This window comes from Carettochelys insculpta, chromosome 2 (assembly GCF_033958435.1).
Source record: "Carettochelys insculpta isolate YL-2023 chromosome 2, ASM3395843v1, whole genome shotgun sequence".
In the NCBI taxonomy this organism is placed as follows: domain Eukaryota; kingdom Metazoa; phylum Chordata; order Testudines; family Carettochelyidae; genus Carettochelys; species Carettochelys insculpta.
In genome coordinates this window covers 178,463,067-178,475,748 of record NC_134138.1, presented here as the reverse complement: position 1 = coordinate 178,475,748, position 12,682 = coordinate 178,463,067, and the positions used below count along the sequence as shown (strand labels likewise).

General features: G+C 42.8%; 1 protein-coding gene across 1 annotated transcript in view; it reads left to right on the top strand.

Annotated features, from left to right (window-relative positions):
* CNTNAP2 (contactin associated protein 2) overlaps positions 1–12,682 on the top strand; it is a 1,212,102-nt gene that overhangs the window by 243,846 nt on the left and 955,574 nt on the right. Inside the window, exon 4 of the mRNA XM_074985481.1 lies at positions 43–190. Within this exon, the coding sequence (XP_074841582.1) occupies positions 43–190 (148 nt within the window). The remainder of the gene's footprint in view (positions 1–42; positions 191–12,682) is intronic.

The following is a 12,682-nucleotide window of genomic DNA, read 5'->3' as shown; positions in this document are numbered from 1 at the left end:
AATAGCTAGTTACAAGAGGGTTTTTTTTTTTCTCCTCCTTAGGCATTTCCTGGAAATACAAACTCTGACAGTGTGGTCCGGCATGATTTACAGCATCCAGTTATAGCCCGCTATATACGCATAGTTCCTCTGGACTGGAATGGAGAGGGCCAAATTGGGCTGAGAATTGAGGTCTACGGCTGCCCTTATTGTAAGTTTTGTTTAACATTTACTATTGGCCTCTAGTTTGTATTTGTAAATAAACTACTTTGGTCTAAAGCACAGATAGGTACTAAACTGAATCATAAATAGTTTTTGGTTAAACATTCCCAAGCTTGCTAATTATATTACTAAGGATCTCATTAAATGTGTTTTTTTTTTGGGGGGGGTGTTCCGTTTTGTTTGGTGACTTCCCTCAAGTCACCAGGGCAAGCTTTCTCAAGGTATACTATATTAGAATCCACAAAGGTACTGTTTTTTCAATAATTTCTTTTGAGCTGCATTGTTGTTTTTGGTAGAACACTCTATTACTGTATAATTGTGACCCAAACAATTCAAGAAAATGTTTTGGGGCATAAGGAAAATAGCATATAAAGGCCTTGAAAGAACTGGGGGAAGATGGCAGTTATTGACTGATATTTATGATTATTATTAAACACTTATTCATTTGTGACTAACAATCCTACCAAAACCTTTCAATGATTGTGGCCACACTACCTCTCCTTTCAGGCAGGGCATGGTAATGAGGCACTTTGGCAGATGCTAATGAGGTGCTGCTATGTATATGCAGCACCTCATTAGCATAATGGCAGCTGCACCCGCTTCAAAAGTTCCGCTTTTGAAATGCACACCATTCATGTAGCTGGGGGCCTTTCAAAATGGCCTCCTGATTTCAAAAGCCCCTTCTTCCCACTTGGTTTTGGAAAGAAGGGGCTTTCAACATCAGGGTTTCCTTTTGAGAGGACCCCAGCTACATGGGCAGCGTGCTTTTAGAAAGTGGCACTTTTGAAGTGTGCATGCTGCTGCCATTATGCTAATGAGGTGCTGCATATTCATAGCAGCACCTCATTAGCATTTGCTGAAGTGCCACATTACCATGCTCCCTCTGAAAGGAGGCGGTGGTGTGGCCACAGCCATGGTCACTAATAATATATGTTCCACTGTATGTTCCATACATATGTTCTAGCTGGGCTAGAATTCACCTGGAATAAATGCCTGTTTGTGTTCATAAAGTCAAATAGCTGCAACTCTCATAAATGTCAGCAAGACCTAAAACTGCTCCCCAGCTCTCAGAAGTAGGCTTGAATGAAAATCTGATCCTAATCAATGAACCTAGGAGAAGTTTGGCAGTTTGGATCAGCCAGCCTACTTATTTGTGTTCTGATATCACACCTGCCCCTGAGGCTTACCAATAAATAACAAGTAGGCAAAGAAAAAGAAAAGGGCCAGATGCTGATCTGATTACACATATGCCATCCTACTGACATCTGCACAGTGACTTAAGTGTGATGGATGTCAGTAAGAATTAGTGAGCGCAATCAGAATTTTGGATGAGGAGAAGAACCCAAATGCTTAGACAATTTAACTTCAAAATAAGTAACCCAAAACTGTATTTTAGTGTTCATTTTATATTTAATACACTAAAAATCTTCTACTTAAAATTAAGGGCAAAGATCAAATGTAGTCTCTGTCCTTACCAGTTTAATGCACTAAAAACCTGCTACTTAAAATTTAGATTTAAAATTCAGAATTCCCATCATACTACATATTGGATCTCTCTGGTCTAGGACTCTCTGGTCCAGCAACATCCGTTATCTTGCTGGACCACAGATGTTGCTGGACCAGAGAGCATCTGTCCTGGAGAGCCCCAGCAGCTGGGAGAGCAGTAGCTGTGATCGGGGCTGGTGTGCTAACAGATGGGAAAGGAGCTGGGAGATGAGGGTCCTGAGCCTGGAGGCCAGGGCTGGTAGTGAAATCCAGCTGGGGGCACAGGAGCCCAGTGCCTGGTGGCTGGGGCAAACATCAGAGCTGGGCTGGGGATGTAGAGCCCAGAGGGGATGGACCACAAATAAGCACAGTCTGTCAGCAGAGGGACAGGAGTTGACCTCTGGCCTGGCAAACTCCCTTGTTCGGGACTAGTCAGATCCCAAAGGTGCCAAACCAGAGAAGTCCAACCTTTATCCTGGAATGTGTGGGAGATTAGGTCTAATTTGCTTAGCAGCTGACAGAGCCTTGGTTAGGCCATCTATGATGATCACAAAGGAAGAATAGCAGATGTATTAGTATATTGGCTGTGTTTTATTTTACAATAGTCTTAATTCCCAAATCTAGATATTTTTGTGATTGCACAGGTGATACCCTCAATCAGCAAATGTTCACCAACATATCATTTAAATATTTCACTGTGATTTTATGCATATTAAATATAGGAAATACTGCAGCACTATCAATTCTTTTACTCCCTTTTTAAGGGCATTAATGTATCCCTTTAACTGCACAGTCTAGAGTCTGAAAAAGCATACCAAGATCTAATGCTTTTAAGGATTTGCTATGCGCTAACAAACATCCCAACCCCATAATCTTTGTGGAAATACTTACAGCTGAACTCAGTACTGTTGGATTAAAATGACTGGGCAAAATACTATGGCTACATGACAGGGTGCTTTTGGAAGCTCAACATAAATGTGAGGAAAAGTAGAACAAGGTGACAAAATAATTTTAGGTGATTGCTGAAAAGTGGCTTCTTTGACAGGTACTATCCCTTATATGTTGGGAAAACAAATGCGTAGGCACACAAGTTTTCTTCACAGAAAAGCTAAGTGGGCAAAAAGCAGTGTCCCTTTACCGCAAAGAGTGTCACAATATTTGTTACTTTCAGTGGAAATCTTTGTTGTTTTGTTTACATCTGTTACAAGAAGAATTTATATTTACTGTGCATAAAAAAGGGTCCTAAAATGTTTTTGAGCTATATATGAAAAACTTACTTTAACCACCACTAAAAAGCACAATTTCTTGGATGGAACTGAAGTGCAGGATGGGAACTGAAGAGTAAAGGAGTATCATTTACTTGTTAGTTATGTCTTAAAAACCAGAGAGAGTCTCCAACTCAAGGACTGATCTAAGTAAAGATCTGACAAGTTGTTTTACTGATTATGTAAATGGATGTTCCATTATAAATTTGAACCCATAGTCTTGCACGTATCGGCTTCTGTATATGTAGGTGACAGTGACTTAAACCCTTGTACTCCAGGTGGAGCATGGGTCATCTACAAGTCTCCTTCACTTCATTCTGTCTCAGGACAAAACTTCTAGCTGACCAAAGGAGTACCCCAGTTGTCTTTCAATCTCAGCAGATCTTCTCCATGTTATCTGAGCTCTTCCTCTTCTGTGTTTTCCTTGTGGGTTCCATTTGAGAGCTGGATAATGGTTTTCTGAGAGTGTGTACTCACCATCCCCACTTTCCTCTCTTGACTGTAGGTGACAGTACTGTTAACTATATTCTCAGGACAGTTACTGTGTGCAACAGAGGTTCTCAGATTTTTGTATTGGTGACCCCTTTCACATAGCAAGCCCAGGAGTGCGACCATTCCCTGCATAAATTCAAAAACACTGTTGTACAATAATCACTATAGGTTGAAGCTCCCAAATCCAGCATTCTCTCATCCAGCCACATGTCGTCCAGCAGGGCACTGGATCTTGCAGTCCAGGGGCTGGGAGGAAAAGGGGCCAGCCAGACCAGTGGCCGGAGGCCAGGGCAGGGCAGGTGCAGCTGGTCTGGCAGCAAGGGGAGAGGGAAAGGGGCAGGAGCTCCAGGGAGCCCAGGCCCTGGAGCTGCTGCAAAAGACACTCGCTCTGGGCTGACAATAGTGGCCAGGGCTTGCTGGGCAGGAAGCAGCAGCCCAGGGAAGCCATGACTGGGACTAGATGGAAAGCTCCAGGCCGAGGAGCCGTGGCTCATGGAGCTCATCCCTGGGGCAAGTTAGGGCTGACAGTCATAAAACCTGAGTGGGGAAGAATGTGGTGTCTTCATACAGATAGAATTCCAGCTGCCAGGAGGGTCAACAACATAGGATGAACTGTCTTCAGATCAGTGGCAAAGAGCAATTGAAATCTGAGAGATGAGATTCATGTAAGGAATGGACTTTGATAGTGGAGGTGAAACTGTGTCTGGGGCTGGGTGGGAAGCCACCGCCCTGGTAAGCTGCAACCAGGGCCGGGCTGGGACCCAGTGGCCCGGGAGTCTGTTGGAGAGGAGTGGAGTGGGTGACAGCAGGGAGTGGTGCCCAGGATCAGGGACTGGAGGCCTGCAAGGGGGCAGAATTGACTGCCCTTGGTCTGGCAAAATCCCTGGCCTGGGACTGTTCAGGTCCCCAGAGTGCTGGACCAGGGAAACGGAACCTGTATTATAAATGCCAGAGGCAAGTGTGCTTTGGGGATAGAGACTGACAGCTTGTGACCCCTGCCCCCGCACACACATACACACAAAAAATGTCAAAACAAAAAAACAGTCAAGTAGCACTTTAAAGACTAACAAAATAATTTATTAGGTGAGCTTTCATGGGACAGACCCCTTTCTTCAGACCATAGCCATACCAGAACTGACTCAATATTTAAGGCACAGAGAATAAAAAACAGTAATCAAGGAGCACAAATCAGAAAAAAATGATCAAGGTGAGCAAATCAGAGAGTAGAGGGGTAGAAGTATGGGGGCGGGGGGTCAAGAATTAGATAAAGCAGAGTATGTAAACGAGCCCCTATAGTGACTCAGAAAATTCCCATCCCGGTTCAAACTATGTGTTAATATGGTGAATTTGGATATAAAAGACAGCTCAGCTGCCTTCCCTTTCAATAGTGGTTGGAAAATTTTTCTTCAGTAACACGCAAACTCTTAAGTCATTAACAGAATGGCCCACTCCATTAATGGCCTCTCATTACTATACACATAAAAACTTTGCAGCCCTCTGAGAAGTCATCATCTCCAGTTTTTGGTGTAGAAGAAGGCTGAGTTTTCCATTCTTTGTTAAATGTTGGGAATGCTGTAGCCCTTTTGAGTGACTAAGGCTAATTATGCGGTGAAGGACCTAGATTTTCAATGGCAAAAAGATTTTAAAAGGTCATCATGACCGAGGAGAACAATTTGTTATATTTAGGGCTGAGGTTCTTTTCTTTGCATGCTGCTCTGAATATTGCACTGAAGTCAGTAGGAATTGCACAAATGTATCTGAGGACAAAATTGAGTCCTTCTTCAGAGGACCAGGGATAAAATTTCAAAAGTATACAGCACTGTAGTGTTTTCAGTCTGTTTTGTCTCTCTTTCCAACTTTTGAAAATCCAATTTCTCAAAAATCATTTTTTGCTTTGATGCTTTGGAAAATGTTACCCCTATAAACTAGAATTTCACACTTCTGTGCCCTGAATAAGACAAGATTTTTTTCCCCTCAACATTGAACAGCCAACCTCCTCTTGACTGGGGTTAAAAAAAGTGCAGATGTTCAGTTCTTTTGAAAAGCTGTCTGCTTATGCTTAGATTCCTAAACATGGATATAGAGGCCTAATTTTAAGAATTAATACTGGAAAATGTTGCTAGTACTAAGTAAATATTATGGCTGTTACTCAGATTTATCTCTAATGTATCTTTATTGAAGTCAATAAATGAGGATTGAATCTGTCCCTGCTTGAACTTTTCCAGAGACACACATCTATAGTTACAGTAGACCCTCGAGTTACGCAAGGGTTGTGCTCCTGTGCACCCTCACATAACTCAAATTTTGCACAAGTTGGTGGGGGGAGCCAGGAACCAGGTGGCAGTCTGGCCCCCTATCTTGTGGGAAGGGAGCCAGGAAACTAACCAGCACACCAATGTTGGTCAGTTTCCTGGCTCCCAACAGAGGCAGGGAGCCAGGTGTGGCTTCTCTCTGAGCAGACAGCTGCAGTGGCGCAGCTCATCCCAGCTGGGGGAAGCTGGGGAGAAACTGCAGCTGCACGGCTGTCTGTCTGCCTGGCTTCTCCCCAGATGCACTCCCCCCAGCCCCTGGGAACCCCTGGATTTCAACTTGAGCTTACCTTGCGTTAATGCCAAGTTAAGAGCAAGTTGAAATTGCACATATTGGGTATTTACTGTACACAGAGACTGGGCAAAATTTCTGAGTTATAGAGGACCAATAGCGCACTGAAAGAACCTATACCCTTAGGTAGGTATTACCTATATCATTCAGCTTGTAAGATTCCTGTTTATCTCTGTCACAGAGCTGACCCATCCTCTCCTGGACCACAGTGGGGAGGGGCTCACAGTCCTGAACAGAATTGCCATTGCCCTTCCCCCACTCCTTGCAAAAGCCTGCAGCAGCATCAAGCATGGAGGGAGACACCACAGCTCTGAGGAAAAAATTAAGGAGAAAAGTTGTGTGTGGGGTGGGGGACAGAAACAAGTTTTAATCACTGGGCTTAAGAGAGTGTTCTTGGATTTAAGGTAGAGAAGTCTGGGTAATGTGGGTTATAAGTCTGCAGTTAGGAACTGTAGGAATAGCGTCACACTAAGGCACTGTACAACCTGGACTTACACTCTCTAATCTCACCTATTAGTTACATTTAAGGGCAAGACAGCTGAAATGTGCACAGGTGTGCATGAGCTGTGTCTCATGTGAGGTTGAAAAGTTAATTTTCAAAGGTTGTGTTAGCGAGGCAAATATAATAGGAGGAGAAATGATACTTGAAATAGCCTCAGTAAAAGAGAAGAGCACACAAGCATGGAACTGTGGCTTTTGTGGTAAATGGGAGACATAACACTTATTTCAAAGTCCGTGTTGGCAAGTCCTGTATCTTACCAGGAGATGCCTTTTCATCTTCCATAAGGCGAGAGGGAGGCCTTTACACTGTCAGTTCCATTCTTTGTTTAAAAAAAAAAAATAAAAAAAAGGTGATGTTTCTGAAGGGAAAAATGTCCAGGAGCCAGTTAAGGTAGAACTGATAGAAGCTTTCTTTTCCATTCCTTTGAAAGCAGGGAGCAGAACAATGTGCAGTCATACATGAATACTTCCATCATGGCCACATTTATGAAATTCTGAGACCGGCAGTAAAGCAAAGGCATCTGGAGGCTATGAGTAGCAGAATACAGTACATTTCACTACTGATTCATGAAGTTCATAATAAGCTCCTATGGTATCATTACCAGATGAATAGTTCTCTATCTGTATCCTGAGATGGGTGAATGCCTACAAAATGGAAGCAGCAGTTCAGTAGTGAAACATTTGGCAATGCTTGTTAATAGCAATAGAGGAACTTCTTGATCATGAAATGATACATAAGAGGTGGAAAGAATTTTTTGGATGTGATGGTGTGGTGTATTTTTGCACCCTCTCAGGATGCCTCACCTTTTTAATAGGGGAAGAAATGATAACCAGAAATGACTAACACAAAACATGAATAATATACTTCATGTATACAGGCTATATTTTTGAGATTTGCATTTCTGTAAAACTTTCCAAAAGTCTCAGCAATGTTCACACTATACAAAACATACACACCAATATTTAATTTCAAAACAAATATTTTCACTGTAATATTAGCAGCAAATTAAACTTTTGCAGTTTATTCTGTAATAGTGCAATAACTATGTTTCCATCATTTGAGAAGCTCCATTTTCAAATATTTGCCAAGTATTTTATTTGAACAAATTTTAGTCTGTCCCATGTTTGTAAAGTGTTCATTCGAATGTCTTGCTTTGTTATTAAATACTGGGTCATCTCAGTTATATTTTAGTATTTTTGTGCTATAGTTGGATGACTAAATTTAAAAACCAGCAAAAAGCAGTCATGTAGCACTTTAAAGACTAATAGAGTAATTTATTAGGTGATGAGCTCATCATCTAGTAAATTATTTTATTAGTCTTTAAAGTGCTACATGACTGCTGTTTTGTTTTTCTGAGACACAGACTAACATAACTAGCTCTCTGATTACGTTTTTAAATACCATGTACACTTGACTTCATATCAACATGGGGAGTAACTATTTTCTAAACATTCTTCTTAACAAAAACCTGCTTATGAAAATATCGGCAAATAGTAAGTTATGAGGGTTACTGACAAACTGCATCTACACTAGCAAGTTCTTTTGAAAGATTTTTTGAAAGAAGGGGGCCCTTTTGAAAGATCCCACAGAGCATCTATTCATAAAAAGTGGATTTTTTTAAAGTAAATCAAAAGAATGTGGCATTCCTTTTGAAATCGCTTTTCCACCCCCTTTTCAGGAGGAACTTCTTTTGAAAGTGTCTTTTGGAAGAAAAAGTGTGTCGATGCTTGTCAGGGCCATTCTTTCAAAAAAAAAAAAAAAAAAGTACCTGATTTTTCAATCTCTGGCCTGTTCTTTTGAAAGAGCAGGGACTGTGTGGACACACTTTTTTTTGAAAGAGCAGCTCACTCTTTTGATCTGCTTTTTTGTGGGTGGATGCACTTTTGAAAGAAGTTCTTTCAGAAGAGTTCTTCTGGAAGGGCTTCTTTCAAAACATCTCTGTAGTGTAGACATGGCCTTTAGGATCCAAAATGAATGTTCATAAGAACTGTCTATGGCATATGGAAGAAGATCTAAAAACAAGGGATTAAACAACTCTTTTGGGTCATAGGTAATTTTATCTACCTCCTTCCCCATAGAAAATTGTTCCTACAATACAATTTTCAGTTATCCCTGGTCTAGCTATAAATGCCTTAAGCCTCCATTTGCCTTAGTAAAGACATTTGACTTCAACTCTTTGTTAGGAAATTTTCTCCTGATATTTTTTCTGTAATTTTCCTTTGCTCAATTTCAGTCTATTAATCCTGCCTGTGCACATCCTGGCTTTCCCAACTGGTCACCATACATGCTTGATTTGAAAGCCACACTCTGCCTTGAATCATCCAGTGCACATAGAAACCAAGGGTACAGTTAAGACAAGCTGCAGTTTCCCCAAAAATGAGAACCACCAGATTCAACAATACGCTCTGGTGACTGTGTCACCAGAATACCAAAAAGCATCTGGCTCTGATCTAAAGCCTATTGAAGACTATGGGTTTATTTTTATTTTTATCCCTAGAACTTGGGTCAGACCCTCATTCTTCTAACTCTTGTATATGCATTGCCTTTGTTACGCTTCTAGACCCAAACTACCTAGTAGTCTAAGAAGAATGGGTAATAAGGTTGTTACTAACCCCTGTCTCCCACATCATATTATACTTTTTGGCTTTATAGGTTGTCTCTCTGAGAACTTTAGCCTAAATGGTGGAACTGTATTTGATGAAAATGTAGTATGAGAGAGACAGTGGAGGTAAAGTAAAATCTTTTATTGGACCAACTTCTGCTGGTGAAAGAAACAAGCTTTTAAGCCTTACAAAGCTCTTTTGCAGGTCTATAGCGCTTGAAAGCATGTCTCTTTCATCAGCAGATGTTGATCCAATAAAAGATATTACCTCACTGATCTTGCTTGTCTCCTATCTTGGGACCAACACAGCCATAACAACAGCGCGCACAGAAAATGGCATGCATTTTTAAGTGAAAAGTTTTATGAAAAAAATATTTTGTTTACTGAACAGTGCTTCTAAACAGTCATATGCAATTATTGTTTTTTAATCTACAATTTAAATAAACACAGTGCAGCACAGTCAGAGTATATTTTGGGGAAAAAAATCAGTGGAATCAAACAACGCTTTAGTAGTTCTGCCTCCTACAATTCTGTTCTTGAAAATGAATGGGACGTCCTATAACTGTGCAATGTCAACAGTTTTCTTTAAATTTCAGCAGCTTTCTTGTGAATGGTTCTATATGTAAGTAGGTTAACATATTATCTGGAGGATGATCTTCATAGCTCAGAAGTTAAAAATGCAGCCTGATAGTCTGACCTCTTGACGTTATGGGAGCATGGCTAAATATCTACACTGAGAGTTGAAGGAGTGGGGATGGATTGTATAGCTTATGTATGTTGTTCTTTTTGTGACACTATAAATTTCTGTGCTGCCATGCCCATTTTTTTAGCATGTAAACTGTAATAAAAGCCCTTTTAAATTGCTTCTTGATTTTCTGTTAGGACATTAACAATCCCAAAGAGTTTTTCAAGTACAGTAAAAGCTTGGTATTGTGGCACCCGAAAAAACCTGCATGTTCAGTTAACCAGCATGCCGTGGGCCAGCTGGGGCTGTTGGAGTGGAGCTGTGGGGAAAGCGATGTGTCCGGGGCGGAGGGAAGAATGGAGCCAGATGCTAGCCTCAGCTTGAATATTCGGAACAATTAATTATCTGGCACTCCCAGTTCCCATCCCGAAAGTGCTCCCGTCCTTTTTAAAAAGTCTGCATTCCTTCTTATATAACAAAAGGCATCAAAAGATAGTGTAAAAGTCAAAGTTAAGGCACACAGAAATGTCTGCTGGCAAGCATTCCTGGGAACAGAGGCCTTGAGAATTGCCGCACTAAATATGTTGGTCTGTTTGTTAGCCTGCATCAAGTGTATAGTTAGCATCAAAGGCTATGTCTGCAGTAGAGGGTTTTCTTGACAAAACTGGCATTTTGTCAACAAAACCCAGGGAGCATCCAGATTCCTAAAGCATTCTGTCAACAGTAGATCAATCAAAAGCAGCACTTTTGTCGACAGCCTTATCCCGCTCCCCACGAGACGTAAGGCCTCTGACGACAGTAGTGTGACCATATATCCCTATGCTAAATATGGGACACTGGGGGTGGGCTGGAGAGGAGCTCCCTGGCTGTGGCTGCCAAGCTCCTCCTTTGCAGGGGCAGAGTGGAGAGAGGGGTTTGCCCCCTGACCCATTCTGCTGACCCATTTGTCATCAGACCCATTTGTCTGCTGACCAATTCTCTAGGAATGAGGCTGCTGCCTGCAGAGATGTTCCCTGGCTCCAGTGGTGGCTGCCCTGTAGGGCAGGGGCACTCCTGGCTGAAGTGGGCTGCCGGGGCTCCTGGCTGCCTCCACGGCTCCAGTGGCTGCCCAGTAGGGGACCTCCCCAGTTGTCCCATGCCTCAGGGTGCAGGGAATGGGGCTGCCACCCTGCCAGGTGGGGGCTGCCCATCTGAGGAGAGTGGCTGCCCTAAGCCTGGGGGCACCAGCAATGGGGTTGCCAGCCCACACGAGAGCTCTGTGGCCGCATTATGCCTTGGGGTACCAGCAACAGTGCTGCTGCTCTGTGGGAGAGCTGCCTGACTTCAGGGGCTCCCTAGCTGTGGGGGAGGGGGAGAGGGCAGCTACACAGCAGGCTGTCCTGCATCAGGGATTGGGCTGCCTCTCTCCACTGGTCTCCCTGGCGTCAGGGGCAGCTGCTTCATGGAGACACTGCCCAGTACTGCTGGGGCACCTGGCCCCCCTTAAAATCTTAAGGGAGGGGGACAAAACACACTACTCTACCCACCGCACACACAACATACCCTGTTCTACCTGTATGGCAGGGTCCCTGGCTTCCTTTCCTGCTGCTGTCTGTACTGGCTGGTCAGTATGTGCTGCACATGCTGGTCATGTCTACGCATGCAGCTCCCTTTCAGAGGGGGCATGTTAATGAGGCACTTCAGAACAGGTTAATAAGGTGCAGACATGCATATTCAGTGCCTCATTAGCATAATGGCATCCAGTCGCATTTCGAAAGTGCTGCTTCCGAAACACAGACTGGCTCTGTAGGCACAGGTGCTTCAAACTAAACCCCACACTTCAAAATTCCCTTATTCCTAATTCGCTTTGGGAATAAGGGAATTTCGAAGTGTGGCGCTTATTTGGAAGCGCCTGCATTTATACTGCCTGTCTGCACTTCCAAAGCAGCACTTTCGAAGTACAACTGGCTGCCATTTTGCTAATGAGGTGCTCAATATGCATGTCAGCACCTCATTAGCCTGTTCCAAAGTGCCTCGTTAACATGCCCATTCCGAAAGGGAGGGGTGTGTGTAGAGATGGCTGCTGTCTGGTCAGCTTCTGATTGATTTTACCTGCAGCTGCACTGACTTGGGGGAAGGGCAGCTCAGCGGGGGGAGTGAATATATGGGACAATTAGTTTTTTTGTTTGAAAAAAGAAAAGGGACACCTGCCTGAAATATGGGACTGTCCCAGTGAAAACAGGATGGCTGGTCACCCTACTTGACAAAGATCTGTTGACAGAATGCTGGTCTGGATGTTCTGGGGGCCAATCTGTCCATAGGCAGGGCTTCTGGGACGGGGCAGCCCTGTCTGCTGTACTGCTGGTTGGCCCTTTTGTTGAGAGTCTGACAGCTGTCTGTTGACAGAGTGGATTGCTCTTTTGATCCTCTTGGCAGTCTGGCCACTATCTGTGAACAGATGTTTTGTTGGAAGATATTCCTGATATCTTCAAATTTCTATTGACAGATCGCTCCAGTGTAGACGTAGGGAAATAATTATACTCTCCATGAATACATACCTCATTCTCCAAAAACAAACAAAACTTGGATCTTCATGCACTTTTCAATTACACTTAGCTTTTTAAATAAAAAATTCCAATATTTACATCAGAAGGGTCTGTGTAAGGAGCTCATTTGGGAAAGTTTCTTCACAGACACTTTTATGGAATTCATTTCATTTCTCTCCCCCACCTAGGTAAGTGGAATATGGTCCATGACAATGTGACAAATTATAGTGATTTTGCATATTTTTGTATCATCAGATTTGATATTTTCCTTCTGAAAAAACAGCAGACTAGTATTTTTGAGAGGACTTCAGTTTAAATTGCAAC